The sequence below is a fragment of the Mercenaria mercenaria genome, chromosome 18, assembly GCF_021730395.1.
Source record: "Mercenaria mercenaria strain notata chromosome 18, MADL_Memer_1, whole genome shotgun sequence".
Taxonomy (NCBI): domain Eukaryota; kingdom Metazoa; phylum Mollusca; class Bivalvia; order Venerida; family Veneridae; genus Mercenaria; species Mercenaria mercenaria.
Window position 1 is genome coordinate 25,249,547 of NC_069378.1, and position 18,486 is coordinate 25,268,032.

Genomic DNA, 18,486 nt, shown 5'->3' on the forward strand with positions numbered 1-18,486 from the left:
TATCTTTCAATTTGGACAGTACCATTTAATCTTAAAAGTGGTGCATACAAAAATACCAAAAAAAGATACTGACATAATGGCGAACAGTGCAGATTATGATCAGACTGCACGGATGTGCAGGCTGGTCATAATTTGCACTGGTCGCAAAGGCAGAATCGATCGTGCCCAGCATGATAAGGGTAAAATTCTACCCTGTATTTTGTGTTTGAACAGTTTAGAAGATCAGATGTCAAACAAAAGGTTTTTGGAAATCTTAGGGTGTTATTTATAGATTATACTGTACTCTATAATTATCAAGAACCATTTGCAAGACTTAACCGAACTAATGACGACCAAGTCAGTTCGGATATGCATGTATTTCTTTCAAAATTACTGTAATAGAGGGCTCTGATGTCTGTACCGTATGAAAATTTTAAGAATTGTCTAATTTCGGTTTTTTACAATATCTTATTCTCATGTACTATAATTTCCTGGGATTATACTGTACATCACCGTAATATTGTTATTTACAACATTTACTACACTACTTTTACAGTGGGGTTTCGGGTTGAAAAGACGATATTCCACAATTGAGTTACTAAAACTTTTAACGTGATAGTTTGTCAAACTGAGTTTGTTCCTAAGCAATAACGCGTATACCATGTCTGGAATATGTTTACTTAAAAATACGTACCTACACTACGTAAAAACCCTTTGAAATATGTTATGCAGTCCTAATGGTATGCTAACGGCGGGACTATACTGTATATCTCTACAAAATTTACTGCACCTGCTTTTGCTGTGTGGTTTCGGGTTGAAAAGACGAAATTCCACAATTCAGTTACTTAAGCTTTAACCGTGTTAGTCGGACAAACTGAGTTTGTTCCTAAGCAATAACGCGAGGTATTATGTCCTAAACATGTTTACTTAAAAATACGCACCTGCATTACGTAGATCGATAGCGGAAGCTGCGACCGCAAGGAACACGCAACAAGATGGCAGTGTAGGAAATGACGTCATCCTGTAATAGACTGGGCATGCGTACATGCGAGTTAACTTTTAAGTATTTTGATAGCAAATTCATTATTCATAAACCGTTTTGTTTATAAGAAAAACATCTCGGAGCTGTCCACAAGGCTAAGTGTAGAAAACTCATGCCAACATCATGATTTTTTTCTACAGTCCAAGTGAAATAGAAATGTAAGTAAATAACACCTTACAGTATTTTTCCAGTTAAACTGTGGTTCATAAAATCTTAATGATGATCCAAAATTGATTAAAACTTAAATCTTATCTATTTTCAGAATTAATGAAATATACAAGATATTTTGTCTTACATGTTAAACAAATAAATATTCTTCTTTTGTATGCTTTGTCAATTTTAAAACAAATTTTGAACATTTGATGAATATTTGATATTTCATCTGCTCAATATACCAGATATATGTATCACTCTTATATTTCTATAATTCATGAAAAACATGTATTTAACAGTTATTTAGATCCATTTAATAAAATGAACATTATTTTCATACATGCACATATTTTGCGAATGTGTGTACATTGTATATAAATTGATATACAGAAGAAGTAAGTTAGGGACATACCGATGTACCGTCGGGTTCGATCCCTGCACATTTATCTTCTGTGTATATGCTCCGAAATCATGTCTGCCCTAATCTCATTTTCATATAAAATTACATGATGAATTTCAATAGATAAGTCCTTAAGTGACGATATGATACTTTTGGAGAAAAAATACAAGCTGTCGTCCCGCGGGTTCTACTTCCGTTCCGACTGAACATTTGTTCCACTCTGTATCACTTAGGATTCGAAATATATGAAGTACTATTTTACTGCTTTAATTAATTTGCCAGACAATAACACTTTGTATACAAACAGGTGCTGGCTACGATGCAACATCTGGTAACTTTACCTGTCCCACTGCTGGTTACTAAGCTTTGAGGTAAAATATGTAAATCAATGTAATGAAAAGAAAAATTTGCTAACCTCTTATCTTGAACTTGCCGTCTTCAAAACTTGAGTTTAATAGCCGCCTTAGCAACAGAAATTACTCTTATCTCAAAGGTTTTGTACTGCTTGCCTGGCTGGTCTGGTTTTCTTTTAAGTTCAGCCTTATCCGATAAAGGTTTTGACATAGATTAAATTTTGACCGACTAAATGGTCACGACCAGAACCTATACTATGTCTACATTGCACTGCACTCTTACACCAGTGACCTCAAAGATTTTAGTATGGACGAAATATCCAAACGTCTTATCAGTAGATTGTGTTAATATTGTCGCAGACATTTTATTTTGATAACAACTTTTGGTCAGGTAAGTTGTAATTTCTTTTATTTACAGCTTCCTAGATGTTTTTTCCTCGAAGAATAATCTTTATTTAAGTCTCATCAATTGACAATTTTTACACATACACATACTATACCAATAGGTACAAGAACATTGCCATTCTAAGAGACTAAAGTATCATCGATATTGGAACTATTACACGACGACAACGATGTCCGTATAAGAAAACTAAATAGATCTTTTCTAATCTTACATATAAAGACTGCCATAAAATAAGTGTAATAGGTAATAGAAAATACCAAATTAAATACACTTTTCACAGAAAAATGTTTCTAATTATTTACAAGCTATAATTTGCCTATGCTGCAGAATAAAATATGAACAGGAAATTTTTGTCACATGTGGGTAAATCAGAATTTGAAAACATAAAAAACACATCCGTTTTTTACAAACTGAACATTCTATACAGAAAAGTAAAGTCCATCGTAAATGTAAGTTACATACATTTAGAGTTAATTCAATTGTTTGAGTTGTTAGATATTTTTTTGTGGTTTGTTCAGCTATGAAATGAGGTGTTGATAATTTACACTGTGATGAACTATACTAAGTAAAACAGCTAACCCGCATTTACAGATTTGCCACTATCGTATTATTTATTAAAAATACTACTGTTTTAGCTAAGTTCAAGTAGTTAATATAATTAATAACATGTAACATTTTCAAAAAAAAAAAAAAAAATAAAGAAAAAATCATTGAATCGTTTAAAGATATAAGTTATTTCATTTTATTGCTCTCCATTTTCAAAAGTCACAAAATATACATGTATATAGATATTGTGCTTTTTAGAAGACGAGGAGGAAATAACATTGATAAAAAATACTTAGTTGTAAATTTTGATATTAAATTCAAAAGAAATGGTTAGATAGATATCACACAAATATTAAATATCCTTTTAGTGCAGGAAACGTACAAATTGCGTTAGATGAAGCATTCCGTAATTATATTTTCTATGTACAGCAATTGCGTGGTAAGATTTTCCATGTACAATGTTTTATAAATTTACATAGAAATATCATATTATATGATTCATCAATAACATATTTTATTGTTTCAGCAATATGTTAGCCATCATCATTGCTAGTGCCGCATTAGGACTAGGTAGGTATACTTCTTCTTTTACACAGACAGATAGAGTAAGTAAGTCAGATATAGCATCGAGTTTAGAACGAACACTTGCCTGTCGGAAGCAGAGACCCCATGGAAACTACTTCCCAAGGGAAAGTACTTTTTTCCCTTTGAATAAATGCATAAAATGAAGCAATGGAATTTTTTTACTTGCTGGGTTTCAAAAATGACGACGTAGCACTTTCAAATTAATACCTGTCCGAAACGGGCATTCCATTGAAATGATTCCAATGGAAAACAACGTGCACTTTTAAAACACTTTGAAAATGTCCTTAAAATGAAATAATTTTTAGACAAGAATAACATTCAAATCAAACAGTAGATGTGATCAACCAGGTTGTAAAACATCCAAGATGCTTCGAAGGTCACAAGATATAGCCCCAGCAACGTTTCAGATATGGTCTCGCTCTTCGGGAAAAAAAGTGTGTCTTCCCGAAACCTTACATCAGCGAAGGCAGTCAGTGCTCTCGAGTCTGTTATTGAAGGTGGTTGCGTGCAAGTAGTTTACAGTAAATAACCATAACATCACGACCACAGGTCTAATTAAATTTGAATATTTCAGTGGCTGGTCAAGCAAATGAAGTTGCCTTCTCAGCTGGCCTGACGCATAACGAAGCTCTACCGAACGCAAAAATCGTAGTGTACGACAGGATCTATACAAACATAGGCGGTGCCTACGATTCAACATCTGGTAACTTTACCTGCCCCACTGCTGGCTACTACGTTTTTGAGGTAAAATATTGCTTACAGTGATACTTATCGTTCTGGATAACATAGATTTCGTTGTTGCAAAAAAAAAAATAAAAAAATAAAAAAAACCTGCAATTTCTTTGGGATACGAATTTGTGGGTTTCATCATTTGAAGTTTAATTGAGAGGGCATTTGACTCGTTCATTTTGTCGGTTGATATTGATATAACCATGAAATCCACGAAAATAGGTCGTTCACAAGAATATTTAAATTTTGCAGTACCGGTTAATCGACTGGCTTTTTACAATTCAAATTTGATTAATGTTATACCGCTGAAGTTTTTGACACATGTTGACTCTGCGCAATCCAGCATAGAACCAATTCGTTCACACGACCCGTTATACACAGGTCACATATGCGACAAGAAACAAAAATCCCGACGGTTTTAAGATCACATTTGCCCCTCATAGATGTGGATTCGAGTCTCATTCGGGGCGTTCAATTCTTGATGTGAGGAATCCATCCAGCTGGCTTACGGAAGCTCGGTGATTCTACCCAGGTGCCTACTCATAATGAAATAATACCCGGAGGGACATCTGAAGTCTTCCTCCACCATCAAAGCTGGAAAGTCACCATATGAACTATAATTGTGTCGGTGCGGAGTTAAACCCAGCAAAATCAAAACAGATCTATCTCTTACCCCGAGATATTTATATCAAATGTACCTACAGACACAGAGCGATCTAGCCAGAAGGCCAGAGAGAGAGAGAGAGAGAGAGAGAGAGAGAGAGAGAGAGAAAGAGAGAGAGCATGTCGAGCTATACCAAGCCTAGTTTTTTAAACAGTCTGGTTTTTCAAACCCGATAGCATGCGTGTAACACCGATACGCACAGAGAGAGTTGAATGAGATGAGAGAGTAGAGGGGGGGGGGATGAAGGAAGAAGAGCAAAGGAGTAGAAAGAGAGATGAGCATGTCCAGCTTACCAAGCCTAGTCTTTTTAAACAGTCTGGTTTTTCAAATCCGATAACATGCGTGTAACACCGATACATGCGTATCCTTTTTATCCTGGGAAAAGCAGTACTGGCATCCTTGTTAGATGACAGACGTTCGAGCGTATTATAGAAATCCCGTACCTGGTCTGGGATTCGAACTCTCTGGAATGATAGGCAATCGTGTTACCACTAGAGCAACGGGGCATTTGTTTCAAATGAATATCGTTGTGTACATTTAAGGATTAATTTGTGAATCAGATCATTATCATTTATAACATTTCTAAAAGTTTAGCTTAAATCTGGTAATAACATTTTCTTTATGTTTTCAGTTTCATACTTTATCTGAACAAGGCGAGTCCTCATGGCTAGAACTGTACCACAATGACAAGTATATTCAATCAATTTATGGACACACATCTAATGACTACGCCAGTGGAGGAAACGCAGTTGTTCTTCTCCTAGCAGTAGGAGATAAGGTTAGTAGGACAACTACAATGAGTAACACAGCAATTCAGGAACTTTATGTCAAAGGCACATATATATTGTTCTTAAACCAAGGACAACAATTATGAATTGCTGATCAAACTTCAAAAGTGCATCATTACTGTTTACGCGAAATTGGTCATTTTCGCGCTCTTCAGGCTTTTTGCTTAATTAAACCGGAAATGTTCGTCTGATTCGTTTACATAATATTAGAGGTTTTAAGAAGTTTAAAACTGTAAAATATATGTTACTTTTGAATTAAATATGATCTGAAATTGATTATCTTACCTTGGTGTATATGTCAAGTTCCAAGTGTAAGTATTTACCGGTAAAATTATATTCGAGATTATTGATAGAAGGTGGTCTATGTAAATATCGGAGGTATGTCCGTGCAAGTGACGTCATACGGCCATATAAATATACACTGCGCATCCAGTTTGGGCAGATCGTCGACAGAATTCGTCGGCAGATCGAGGAAAATAATTAATAAGAAGCTATAATTATTACTGGGACTTTGGTCACAAATAAGTTAGGCGAGACGCCCTCATATTTGCAGCTTCGGCTCATCCTTGCTGGGTCCTCTTGATAGCTATATTTTTATATTGGTCCGGGTTGCAGTATAAGCAGATGGTTTAAGGTTATAGTGCTGGACCTTGGTAGTGTTCCTGACAAGGTTTGAAACATAGATTTTGGGAGAAAGTTGTTAGGTGTTTGAGACAATTGGTTTGGAATAGAGTTAAGGTTTGGACATAGGGGGGTGGTGGAAAGGTCAGTCCCTAATCCTTGCAGCGTATGCTCATACTTGAAGGGGTTTCCAATTCATATACACACTATAGGACGAGTGGTTCATGACAAGGTGTTGAAACCTGAAGCATAGCTGGTAAAAGGTCAAAGATTTAGGTTGTTTGATACCAGTTAGTGAACAATAAGGACCACAAATTGAACTTATTATCTGCTTGATTTTAGTTGATTTATGTTTCTTACAATCTTTTACAAACCATTGATAATACCAATCAGAAGCAAGGCAGATTGGGGAAAATTTAGTATACCATTTGTTTATAATCAGAAGCAGAGGAAATATATATATATTTACATTTTATAAAGAAACGGTCGGTACACGTGACACTGTTAAGGTTTTGTACTCTAGCAGAACAAATATTGTTACATTTAGCCTAGGTAATGTACAAACAGTCGTCGAAACTTACGTGTCTTATCTCTGGTCTCAAATCACACGGTAATATCGCGTCTTATCGTTGGCCTCGAACCATTTGAAAATATCGCGACTTACCGCTGGCCTCGAATCCCTTACCATTTACCATAATTGGTCCTAAATTTTGATGTGAATAATCTTTATATACAAGAAAGCTATCCACCTGGATCAAAGAAAAAAAATTGAAAATAGCCATGTGCCCTAAAATCGATTTTCGCCGGACAACAGTAGTCTTAAAATGCAGTGTAGCAGTATGAAACTGGGTCATTATTTCTGGGCCTTTTGGCTTATGGAGGCTATTAATAATTTATGGTGTATTTCTATGTAGGATGCACACACTTCCGTTCATGAGTAGGCTTCTGTAGACAGAATCTGCTATCATTTCACTTAGTTGTTCTCTGTGCTTTAAAAGGATCTATTTGTCTAGATTTAATTAAAACTAACAAAGCAAACACACAAATAGCATTTGTGGTTACATGTACTCAACCATTTTCTTATTTTGCAGCACTTTCATGTACAGGTTAACACATATCATTTAAATTACGTATGTTCGTTACGTACGTTCGTTATCTTAGAAATAAAAATGTTTGACAATAAAATGTATACAAGAAGAGTCTTATGATACATACGTATCCTAGATCGTGACTGGATACATCTCAAAACCTGCTACAGGAATAACATGCAAGCATATTAGTTCGACAGGTTTAACATTCGATGATTCTTATTATGCCATTCTTACTTAATTGTATGTGGGTATAAAGTGTACAAACTACCTTTTGTTGACAAATATTGCTCATAACGACACAAATTGTCATTAAACAGGGCTAAACTATTCTATGAATAAAAGAGCAAACAAAGTCAAGCACTTTAAGTTTGCGTGGGATACTAAGAAGAAAGCTTAAGTGTTACATTACCCTATAATTAATTACCATGGCACCATAATGATCATAGGATATTTACGACGAAACTTACATTTTGTAAGTTATTACTAATTACTATTATTTTGACGTCTTTTGCTCCGTTTGGTCAGAAAACGTTACGGTTTCATGACATCACCATATTTGCAGTCAAATAATAACTTGATAGTCTTAATACGACAACCGAAAGAAAGGAAAATCCTTTTATACAATTACTGTAATACATAAAGTTACTTTTTTCGTACAGATTTAATTCAGAATGAGTTATCAGCTCGGCAAATGTTTGGAGACATTATCTACATAATTGTTGAAGTACATATATGGTACCTAGAAGTAACTAGATCACGTTTTGTTTTACCCTAAACAGAAATATTCAACTTATCAACCAATCATACGAGTGCTTTATTTTCAGGTATATATTAAATCTGTAGACGGTTCGTACGGGGCTAATACCGTTTTGTATGGACAGACTGACGAGGTTTATTCAACTTTCAGCGGCTACCTTGTTCATGCAACTTAAAAAGAAATGTATTTGTGTATAAAGAATTTATAACAAAATAAAATCTAATACATACGTACTTTCTTGAAGAGTCTTATTTAAACAACTCATTGAAAGGACATCGGACATGTTTATATTTCGCTTGCCTATCCAATAAGCTGAGCTAGGGCCGGACTTCTGAAAGAGCGTTGGAAGGATAGTAAAAGATCATTTCTGGATTCATTCTAGTTATTGGTACAAGTTTGTGAACAAAGATATACATTACTTTATTGACATTGAAATGTGAGAAATAACAATTTTTCCGTTTTGTACATCTTTCTTCCAAACGACGCAAAAAATATTTTGCATGCCTTTGTTATCAGTTATTATATGTATTACGTATGTTGCAAAAATGGTGCTTGGTTCAGGGGGTGTGGGGAGGGGAAGTGTAAAAATTGACAAAAACAAACTGCTGCGAGTACATTATTGTTGTATAAAATATTTTTGACAATTATTGCATGTCAAACAACGATAGTTTTATTCGTTTTTGTAAATATTTCAAACATTGAAAATACTATAGTATATAATTCGAACAAAATGTCAAAATATTAAGAAACCAGTGTATTAGTCTGGAATTCTATCAAATGGAAAGAAAAATAAATTCAAAAAATGATGCGTACATGATATCATACTAAGATTAGTAAGATATTCTTCTGGTTGTCAGTTGCAGTAAGTTCATATATCATTAATGTTTTTTCCCGGTGCAACTGGCAGAACTATGTAACCTTTTTCTTTTTCTGTACAGCTATTAAAAGCAGAAGTTGCATGATATTGAAGTTACATCCATATTAATGTCGATACTAGTTAGAAAGATTCTGTGCCATTTATATTATGAAAATCCGGCTGTACGTATTGCCGGTGGGGACATGCCAATTGCTTATTTGCTAACTGCTAATTTGCTAATTGCTTATTGCTGATTTGCTATTTGCCAATTGCTTATTTGCTAATTGCTTATTACTGCTTTGCTATTGCCAATTGCTTATTTGCTCATTTGCCAATTCGTATTAGCTAATTGCTGATTTGTTTATTTGCTAATTGCCAGTTGCTTATTTTTTAATTGTGTATTTGTTATTTGCTTCTTTTTAGCCTGTTCATGTGATTTGTCACCATGAATTGTATCCTTACTTACATTTTGCATACTCACAGGACGTAAAACAATTTGAATTTATGTCATCGGCAGAGCACGAAACTTGTAATCTTGATGTTGAGGGTTGCATTACCAGGGCTGGCCAAATAGAGATATTAACAGTATTTTGGATGAGATTTAAAACTGACGTCCCGTGTATGGGATGGTCTCTAAAATTGGAATTCATATCCCCAAAACGTACAATAACTAATCTCTTTTGAGTGCGTTGGTGATACGAGTGTCTGAAAGACCAGGTCCGAGCCCCTATGAACATCATATGTATGTTTTCTCATAGTCTCAGAAACGGACCAAGAGTTTCTCGAAATTCCGTAGAATTAAAACAACTTGTAGAATTTAAAATATCTAAATTACCATGTTGCAATAAAGAGATATATTCTGTAGTAAATGCATGAAGAAAAATGATAATTAATAGTATAATGAATAACTTATTATAATTTAGCTTCCCTCAACAGAAAAAAAAAAGTTGTTGTTTTTTTGTTCTTTTAAAATTCAGTAAAAAAGCATTATTATCATCCATTTGCTTTCTAATCATTTGAAATTTCCAGTGTGTGAGTTTTGTTCCATATCACCATGTCAACATTGAGAAACCCTGAGAATATGTGAAAAAAGGGATAAAAGTAGTATATATTGATGTGTAGATATGGGTCCTAGCTATTGATTGATATCCGATTTGGGTACTTAAGATAGCCCGATGGGATATGAATGCCGGTTGGGACATACCAATTGCATATTTGCTAATTGCTGTTTTGCTTATTTGCTAAATGCTTATTTACTTTTTGCCAATTGCTCATTAGCTAATTTCCAATTGCTGATTCGCTTATTTGCTATTTGACAATTACTCATTTGCTAATTGCTGATTTGCTTATTTGCTATTTGCCAAATGCTTATTTGTTAATTGCTTATTGCTTATTTGCTATTTGCCAATTGTTTATTTGCTAATTGCCGATTTGCTTATTGCCAGTTGCTTATTTTCTAATTGTGTATTTGCTATTTGCTTCCTTTTAGCCAGTTCGTGTAATCTGTCAACATTGCCAGTTGATAACTTTCTAATTGTGTATTTGTTATTTGCTTCTTTTTAACCAGTTCGTGTAATCTGTCAACATGAATTGCATGCTTACTTACATTTTGTATACCCACAGGAGGTAAAACAGTCGGTATTTATATCATTGGCAGAGCACGGGACTTGTAATCTCGAGGTTGCGGGTTGGATTCCTTTGGCTGGCCAAATAGAATTACTAACAGTTTTTCAGACGAGACTTACAACTGACGTCCCGTTTATGGGTGCTATACACCTGGAGTGTATCTAGAATTGGGATGCTTATCCCCCAAAACCTACAATAACTAATCTCTTTTTGGGGCGATGGCCATATGAGCAACCAGTATCAACAATAAAAAGACAGTCAGTCGGTATTTATGACGAGTTTAGTGATCGGAAACATTGTTCAGGACTAAACCTTCTACTTATATCTCTTAAATACGAGGGTCCTGCAAAAAGTTTCTGTCACTAATTTCGTGTAAATTGCCTTTCAAATGACCGACATATTTCAAACTGAAATACCTGCAGTAGTATACACTGAACAATTTACTTGTCACATTGTAAAATTCGTAGCTATATTATATGCCGCATCAGGCTTGATATAGATTCAAAGCAGATATTCGACGAATTGTGGGGTATATATGGATCTCAGGCCATTTCAATGTGCACAGTTTTTAGATGAGTTAAAGACTTTTAAGCTGGGAAATTATCTGTCGAAGATGATACCCGTTCTGGTAGGCCTATAACCTCTTTTTCCAAGGCAAACATCACAGCTGTAAAAGCTGTGGTCGAACAGGATGCGCGATTGTCATTGGAAGATATAGCCAGTTATACTGGCATATCAGAAGGCAGTGTGCAAACAATTCTGAAAAAAAAAGAGTTTGGACCTGAGAAAGGTTTGCGCTAGGTGAGTACCTTATTTGCTCACTGAGGAGCAAAAGAAACAACGCCTTAATTGTGCCAGAAAACTTTTGAAAACACACAAAGGCTGTGATAGTCTGGTTATTTCTTGTTAACAGGTGACGAAATCTGGGTGCACCTGTTTGAGCCACGGAGAAGGGCTGATAATAAGCAATGGAAGCGAAAAGATAAAGAACGCCCCTGTATTGCCAAGAGAACTAAAAGTTCGAAAAAGATGTTGTACGCAATTTTCTTCAATTCTAGTGGGTCAAGTGCCTTGCCCATCTGTTCCTAGAGTCAATGGACGATTCTACGAGAACTCGTTACTGAGGAAAGTGAAAACGTTTTATAATAAGAAACGTCCAAGCAAAGAATGGTCAGGAGTTCATCATATACACGACAACGCCTCCACTCACAAGTGCGATGTCGTTAAGTCTTTTTAGGTTTCTGTAAAGGTAGAAGTTGTAAACCATCCGCCTAATTCACCTGACCTGAGTCCCTGACATTTTTATTCCCAAGGCTTAAGAAAATGCTTTCTAGAAAAAAGTTCCCTTCTGGACTGATATTTGGAAGGGTCATTTATCAGTGTCTCAAACAGATTCCAAAAGAAGACTATTTATCTGCTTTTCGCGACTGGGTAAAAAGGTTACAAAAATGTGTTTCGGTAAAGGGGGAATACTTTGAAGGTTTGTAATTGAAATAACTTTGATAAAACGTAACACTTAAGAAATCCGAACCCAATGGCAACTTCCTGCAGGATCCTCGAACTACATTGTCATGCTCATGTAATGTACAGTATTTGATATTTTTGTTGCCCTGATTATTTGCACAGATACATTTGGTAGTGCCAAACACACACAAAAAAAAACTGTTAAATAGTGTCAAATGTCTGGTTTCATTTATAAGATAACAATCACAATTACTTCCATAACAGTTTCTTAGATGATGAGCTGATCAGTACGATACTGGCATATATTTGGGTCATAGAGGCTCGAACTTTATCGAAGACCTCTCAGACATGATCAAAATAGTCATTTTTTAAGTTCTAACACTACCCGGTGACATTGTATGACGTGTACTGACCGCTCGGACTACCTAAGGTACCCAAACTGGGCCTCAATCTATAGCCAGAACCTATCCCTACACATTAATGTATGATACTGGTACATATCATGGTCATAGGGTTTCAGACCTGGTATAAAGCCTTTCAAACATGGTCAAAATTGTCCTATTTCCTACTTTAGAACACCACCAGGTGACTTTATATGACATGCTGTGACCATTACTGGGAGGGCTGATACTCGAACTTGGTCTCACTCGATAGCCTGGACTCTCACCTATATGACCAAGTGAAAATCTCTCAGACATGGGAAATTAGTCTTTTTTTCTAAGTTCGAACACTACTCGGTGACCTTGTAAGACCTGTCTCGACCCATCGGGCTATCTTAGGTACCCAAATCGGATTTCAATCGATAGCTAGGAGCCATATCTACGCATCCATATATACTACTTACGTCCCTTTTTCAAATATTCTCAGGGTTTCTCCTCTTCTATTGTTTTTACCTTAAAGTAACCTCAAATAATACAATATTTGCTATTTTCTAGACAGATATGGAACAAAACTGACACACTGGACATATAAATGATCTGAACGCAAATGGATGATAATAATGCCTTTTTACAAATTTAACAAAAAAAAATTCTTGTGAAGTAAGCAAAATTGCAATAAATTATTCATTATACTATTATTTGTTATTTTTCTTCATGCATTTACTACAGAATATATACCTTTATTGCAACATAGTAATTTAAATGTTTAAAATTCTACAATTCTACATGTTGCTTTAAATCCACGGAAATTCGAGAAACTCTTTGTCCGTTTCTGAGGTTGGGGATGGTACCCTGAGACTATGAGAAAACATACATATGATGTTCATAGGAGTTCGGACCGGGTTATTCAGACACTCGTATGACCAACGCACTCAAAAGAGATTAGTTATTGTACGTTTTGGTGGATATGCATCACAATTTTAGAGACCCTCCCATACACGGGACGTAAGTTTTAAATCTCATTCAAAAAACTGTTAATATCTATTTGGCCAGCCCTGGTAATGCAACTCTCAACCTCAAGATTACAAGTCTCGTGCTCTGCCGATGTCATAGATACCAGCTGTTTTACGTCCTGTGAGTATGCAAAATGTAAGTAAGGATAAATATCATGGTGACAGATTACATAAACAGGCAAAAAAGAAGCAAATAGCAAATACACAATTAAAAAATCAGCAACTGGCAATTAGTAAATAAGCAAATCAGCAATTAGCAATTAGCTAATACGCAATAGGCAAATAGCAAATTAGCAAATAAGCAATTGGCAAATAGCAAATCAGCAATAAGCAATGAGCAAATTAGCAAATTAGCAATTAGCAAATAAGCAATTGGCATGTTCCAACCGGCATTCCATACCATACGATTGGGACATGCAAATTGTTTATTTGCTAATTGCTTATTGCTGATTTGCTATTTGCCAATTGCTTATTTGCTAATTCCGATTTGCTATTTGCCAATTGCTTATTTGCTAATTTGCTTATGCCATTTGCTTCTTTGCTTAGCTTAATTTGCCTCCTTTTACCCAGTGGGTGTACTCTATCAACATGAATTGTATCTTTACTTACATTTTGTATACTCACAGAAGGTAAAACAGTTGGTATTTATGTCATTGGTAGAGCACGAGACCTGTAATCTTAAGGTTGGGGGTTTGATGATTCCAGGGGCAGGCCAAATAGAAATACTAATAGTCTTTCGGATGAGACTTAAAATCGAGGTCCCGTGTATGGGAGGGTCTCTGGAACTTTGGATGCTTATCCCACAAAACCTAAAATAACTTTTTTTGGTCATACGAATGTCTGAAAGGCTTAACACCCGTTCCCGAACCCCTACGACCATGATATATATATGCTGTTTTCTCATATCTTCAGGGTTCCACCCCAACCTCACATATTCCAGTGGATTTAGATTTGACTCTTCTGCAAAAACAACTTGTAGAATAAAGACATTTGTATTACAAAGTTGCAATAAAGAGATATATTCTGTAGTAAATACATGAGGAAAAATGACAAATAATAGCATAATGAATAATTTATTGGAATTTGCTTACCTCACCAGAAAAATGTATTGTTTGGAACATTTAGAAAAATGTCATTATTATCGCGTTCAAATCACTTGACATTTCCAGTGTGTATATTTTTAAGTTTGGCAAAACCACAAGTATCTGTTTAGATGTTTAGATAACCAGTGCTACAAAAATCACGTACTGCATATTACATGAGCATGAAAATGTAGTGGTTAAGAGATATAAGTTGAAGGTTTGGTCCTGAACTATGCCATGTTGACGACCACTGAACTCGTCATAAATACCGACTGACTGACTTTTTATCGTTGATACCGGTTTCTCATATGACCATTGTCCGCAAAAGAAATTAGTTATTGTAGGTTTTAGGGGCTAAGTATCCCAATATAGACGTATAGTATCCATAAACGGAACCTCGTTTTTTAAGTCTCATCCGAAAGACTGTTAGAAATTCTATTTGGCAGCCCAAGGAATCCAACCCGCAACCTCGTGATTACAACGACGATATAAACACCTCTTGCGAGTATACAAAATGTAAGTAAGAAAGCAATTCATATTGACAGATTACATAAACTGTCTAAAACGAAGCAAATACACAATTAGCAAATAAGCAACTGGCAAAAAGCAAAGAAGCAAATCAGCAATTAGCAAATAAGCAATTGGCAAATAGAAAATAAGCAAATGAACAAAATTTAGGTTATAAGCAATTGGCATATAGAAAATAAGCAAATGAACAAACTTTAGGTTATAAGCAACTGGCATATAGTAATTATAGCAATTCAGCAATTAACAATTAGCAAATGGCAAATAACAAATAAGCAATTAGCAAATAAGCATTTAGCAATGAGCAAATAATCAAAACAACAAATAGCAAATAAGCGATTGGTTTGTCCCAACCGATATTCCATATTGATTTACTGGGCCACTTAGTGCTCTCCTACCGTATATTTGTAATTTTTCGTTCAATCTTTTTTGTATTGGATTAACACAAAAATAAACATGTATCGGTTTTGCTAGCCATATTAAGATTGCATATATATCGTAATACCCGGTCAGTATTGTATATGTACGGCATGACATTGTGTCAAAACAGTATAACGATAGATGTATAGTAAAAGAAACAATAGGATATGATCAACAAATCAGTCATCATGTGCACTCGTGTGAAAAGAACTAAAGTTTTTTTACTTTTTTATTTATAAAACTAATGATCTTCAGTGTATCAATCAGGTCTGTTGCCTCTTGACAAACTAAGTCCGTCGATTGAGTGTCAACAGGATTGAGACAACTACGTTTGCCATGAACCAAGCAAGTGGCTTAGACATATACAACTAGATGTATGTGTCTTCATTCTAAACATGACAAAGAGATATAGACGAACTTCTGTGGGAATAATGCCACTGTGGCGCAAATGCCTTTTTACCTTTTTTGGCTCTTGATTCTTGGTTATAAAACAGAGTATCAATACCAGAGGTAGAACCTGGATTCATGGTTATAAGAGTATCAGTTTGATGATTTATGATGGTAGAGCCATGATTCTTGATTATAAAGCAGAGTATTATGATTGGTAGAGCCTGAATTCTTAGTTATAAAACAGAGTATCAATACCAGAAGAAGAGCCTGGATTCTTAGTTAAAATACAGGGTATTAATATCAGAGGTAGGTATTCGAATTTTGTTTTGGCTTTACTGTGTATGCCGCTATTTCACACTCTTTTTCTACACTGGTAGGTCACCATGGGATCATTACAGGGAGCAATAGATAACATCGCCACAGCCCCAGTATTTACTTTTAGCGACCCAAGAGGATCTCATAATTTATTTCAAGGTATTAGATCATTTAGAGAGTATGATAATAAAAAAACTAATTGAACATCTAGAAAAGCAAAAATCACAACAGAAGAAAATATTAAACTATGTTGAAATGCAAAATTTGACAATTTAACAACACACATGTTTATTAACTACAAAATAGCGATATATATATTGTTTATCTGATACATTGAATTTAATTTGCCATGGTACCAGAGTTGGTAGAAATTACACAAATAGCAATCAAAGTCTAATGTACGAAACTGACAATATACAGATTTATCGGGATATTTCATTTTTTCCAAAATAAGACATTCAAGTACTATAAAAATTGCTTTGATTTTACTGTTCATAAACTTTTCAAATTTAAAATAAAAATTGATTTAGAACTACGGTAATATGGCAGAATATCCCGTTCTTTGTGCACATTCATATTACTAACCAACATTTAAATAGTCATGAAAAAACGAATATTTCTTTCCGTGAAAATTTAAATTAGTTATACACAAAATGTACCTACTTACATGATCTTATAAATTGATTAATGCACTTGGGTTTTTATATCATCAGCATCAATCGCAAGTTAAACGAGTTATATTGTGTTTCCTGCTGTTCAATGTTTTTTAGTGTTTTTATATTTTCTGGTCCTTCGGGATCATTGATTTCAGCTCATTTAGATTTGAAAATTGAATACTGCTTAAGCCGGTGCTAGGGGGCATGCGTAGTGTTACATTTTCCATTACTGCTCATGAACAGACTCAATCAAACCGAGTCTGCAATTTTCACTGTTTGCCTTGCTCTCGATGCTTCCGAGGGATCTACTTTAAGATTTTATTTACTTCACAACAGCGGTTATTATGTGTTGTGTGGCGACCGTAAAAAGTTGCCCCGTCTTCATCTCAGTGTTGTTATATTTTCTGGTCCTTCGGGATCATTGATTTCAACTCATATTATATTTGAAGATTGAATACTGCTAAAGCCGGTGCTAGGGGGCATGGGCAGAGTTGCATTTTCCATTACTACTCATGAACAGACTCAATCAAACCGAGTCTGCATTTTCACTGTCTGCCTTGCTCTCGGTGCTTCCGAGGGATCTACTTTGATGGTGGAGGAAAACCACTACAGGTGCCTCCGGGCTACTGCAGAAAGTAATTCACCTCGGGTTTTGCAAGTGCAAATGATTGCTTCTGGTCGTCAGTCCTTTGAATTTCGTTTGAAGAATTCAGTATCTTTAATGAATCTCAAATGCCCGTTCTTGTTTTGAAAAGTTTTCTTGATAGGTGTATAATATTATTTGCTCATACATAATTATTTAATTGCTCCTAATGTAAATCTGCCATTTTGTTTTATTCATAAATACCTTTTCAACAGTTAATTCATGGTCTAAAACTGCAAGTTGTTGGTGTATAGAGACAAACGATTGAAAACGATTGTTTCAGATCTAAATAAGCAGAACCTTGCAAAATCTCACATGACTGTTAATCAGTTATTTCTTAACATGGCAGCCACATGTAGCTTTAATCAACATATAACAAGGTATATCGGAACTCTTCTTTGCTTGTTTACGATTTTACACAGTCAGCTATCAAATAAAACCGCATGAAAATAAAAGTTCTACTATACGACACAATATATTTGAAATTTTGTCTATGCATGTAGAAATTGCCAGTCTGACACAAAATACTTACTTATAGCTCTGTGATAAAGATTTTTTTTGTTATACTGACATTGGAGGTGGTCATTAATGAATGGGTCTCACTAATATTTGTATCATCGGTAATACATGTTTGAAGTTTAAAAATCAATACTTAAAAATCAGTCCATGCATGTAGAATCAGAGCCCGGACAAGACACTGCGGACGGACGAAAGGAACAAAGCAACATTTAGACCCTAAACTAAAAGGACAATGATAATGAAATCAACCAGAATTACTCGACATGGCAATAAAGACCATACATAAGTATATACAAACTGTTTACTGACTGCAAGTATACACATTTTACACAAATGAAAGACGAAAGAAATCGCAAAAACACAGACAGACTAAACAGATACAAAATATACATAAAGAAGAGACACTACGGGGCATATAACATGTCTACAAGACAGTTTTTTTTTACTTTTATACAGCTGTATTCTCGATAGCCGACAGCTGAC

At 35.0% G+C, this 18,486-nt stretch overlaps 1 protein-coding gene across 1 annotated transcript in view; it reads left to right on the forward strand.

The window, feature by feature from the left end:
* The first annotated feature begins 2,205 nt into the window (after positions 1-2,205).
* Positions 2,206-18,486, forward strand: part of LOC128550518 (uncharacterized) — a 31,812-nt gene continuing 15,531 nt past the window's right edge. The window contains exons 1-7 of the mRNA XM_053529727.1: positions 2,206-2,318; positions 3,406-3,449; positions 4,039-4,208; positions 5,489-5,635; positions 8,182-8,286; positions 10,594-10,657; positions 11,655-11,808. Coding sequence (XP_053385702.1) covers positions 3,410-3,449; positions 4,039-4,208; positions 5,489-5,635; positions 8,182-8,286; positions 10,594-10,657; positions 11,655-11,808 — 680 coding nt within the window. The 5' untranslated portion in view covers positions 2,206-2,318; positions 3,406-3,409. The remainder of the gene's footprint in view (positions 2,319-3,405; positions 3,450-4,038; positions 4,209-5,488; positions 5,636-8,181; positions 8,287-10,593; positions 10,658-11,654; positions 11,809-18,486) is intronic.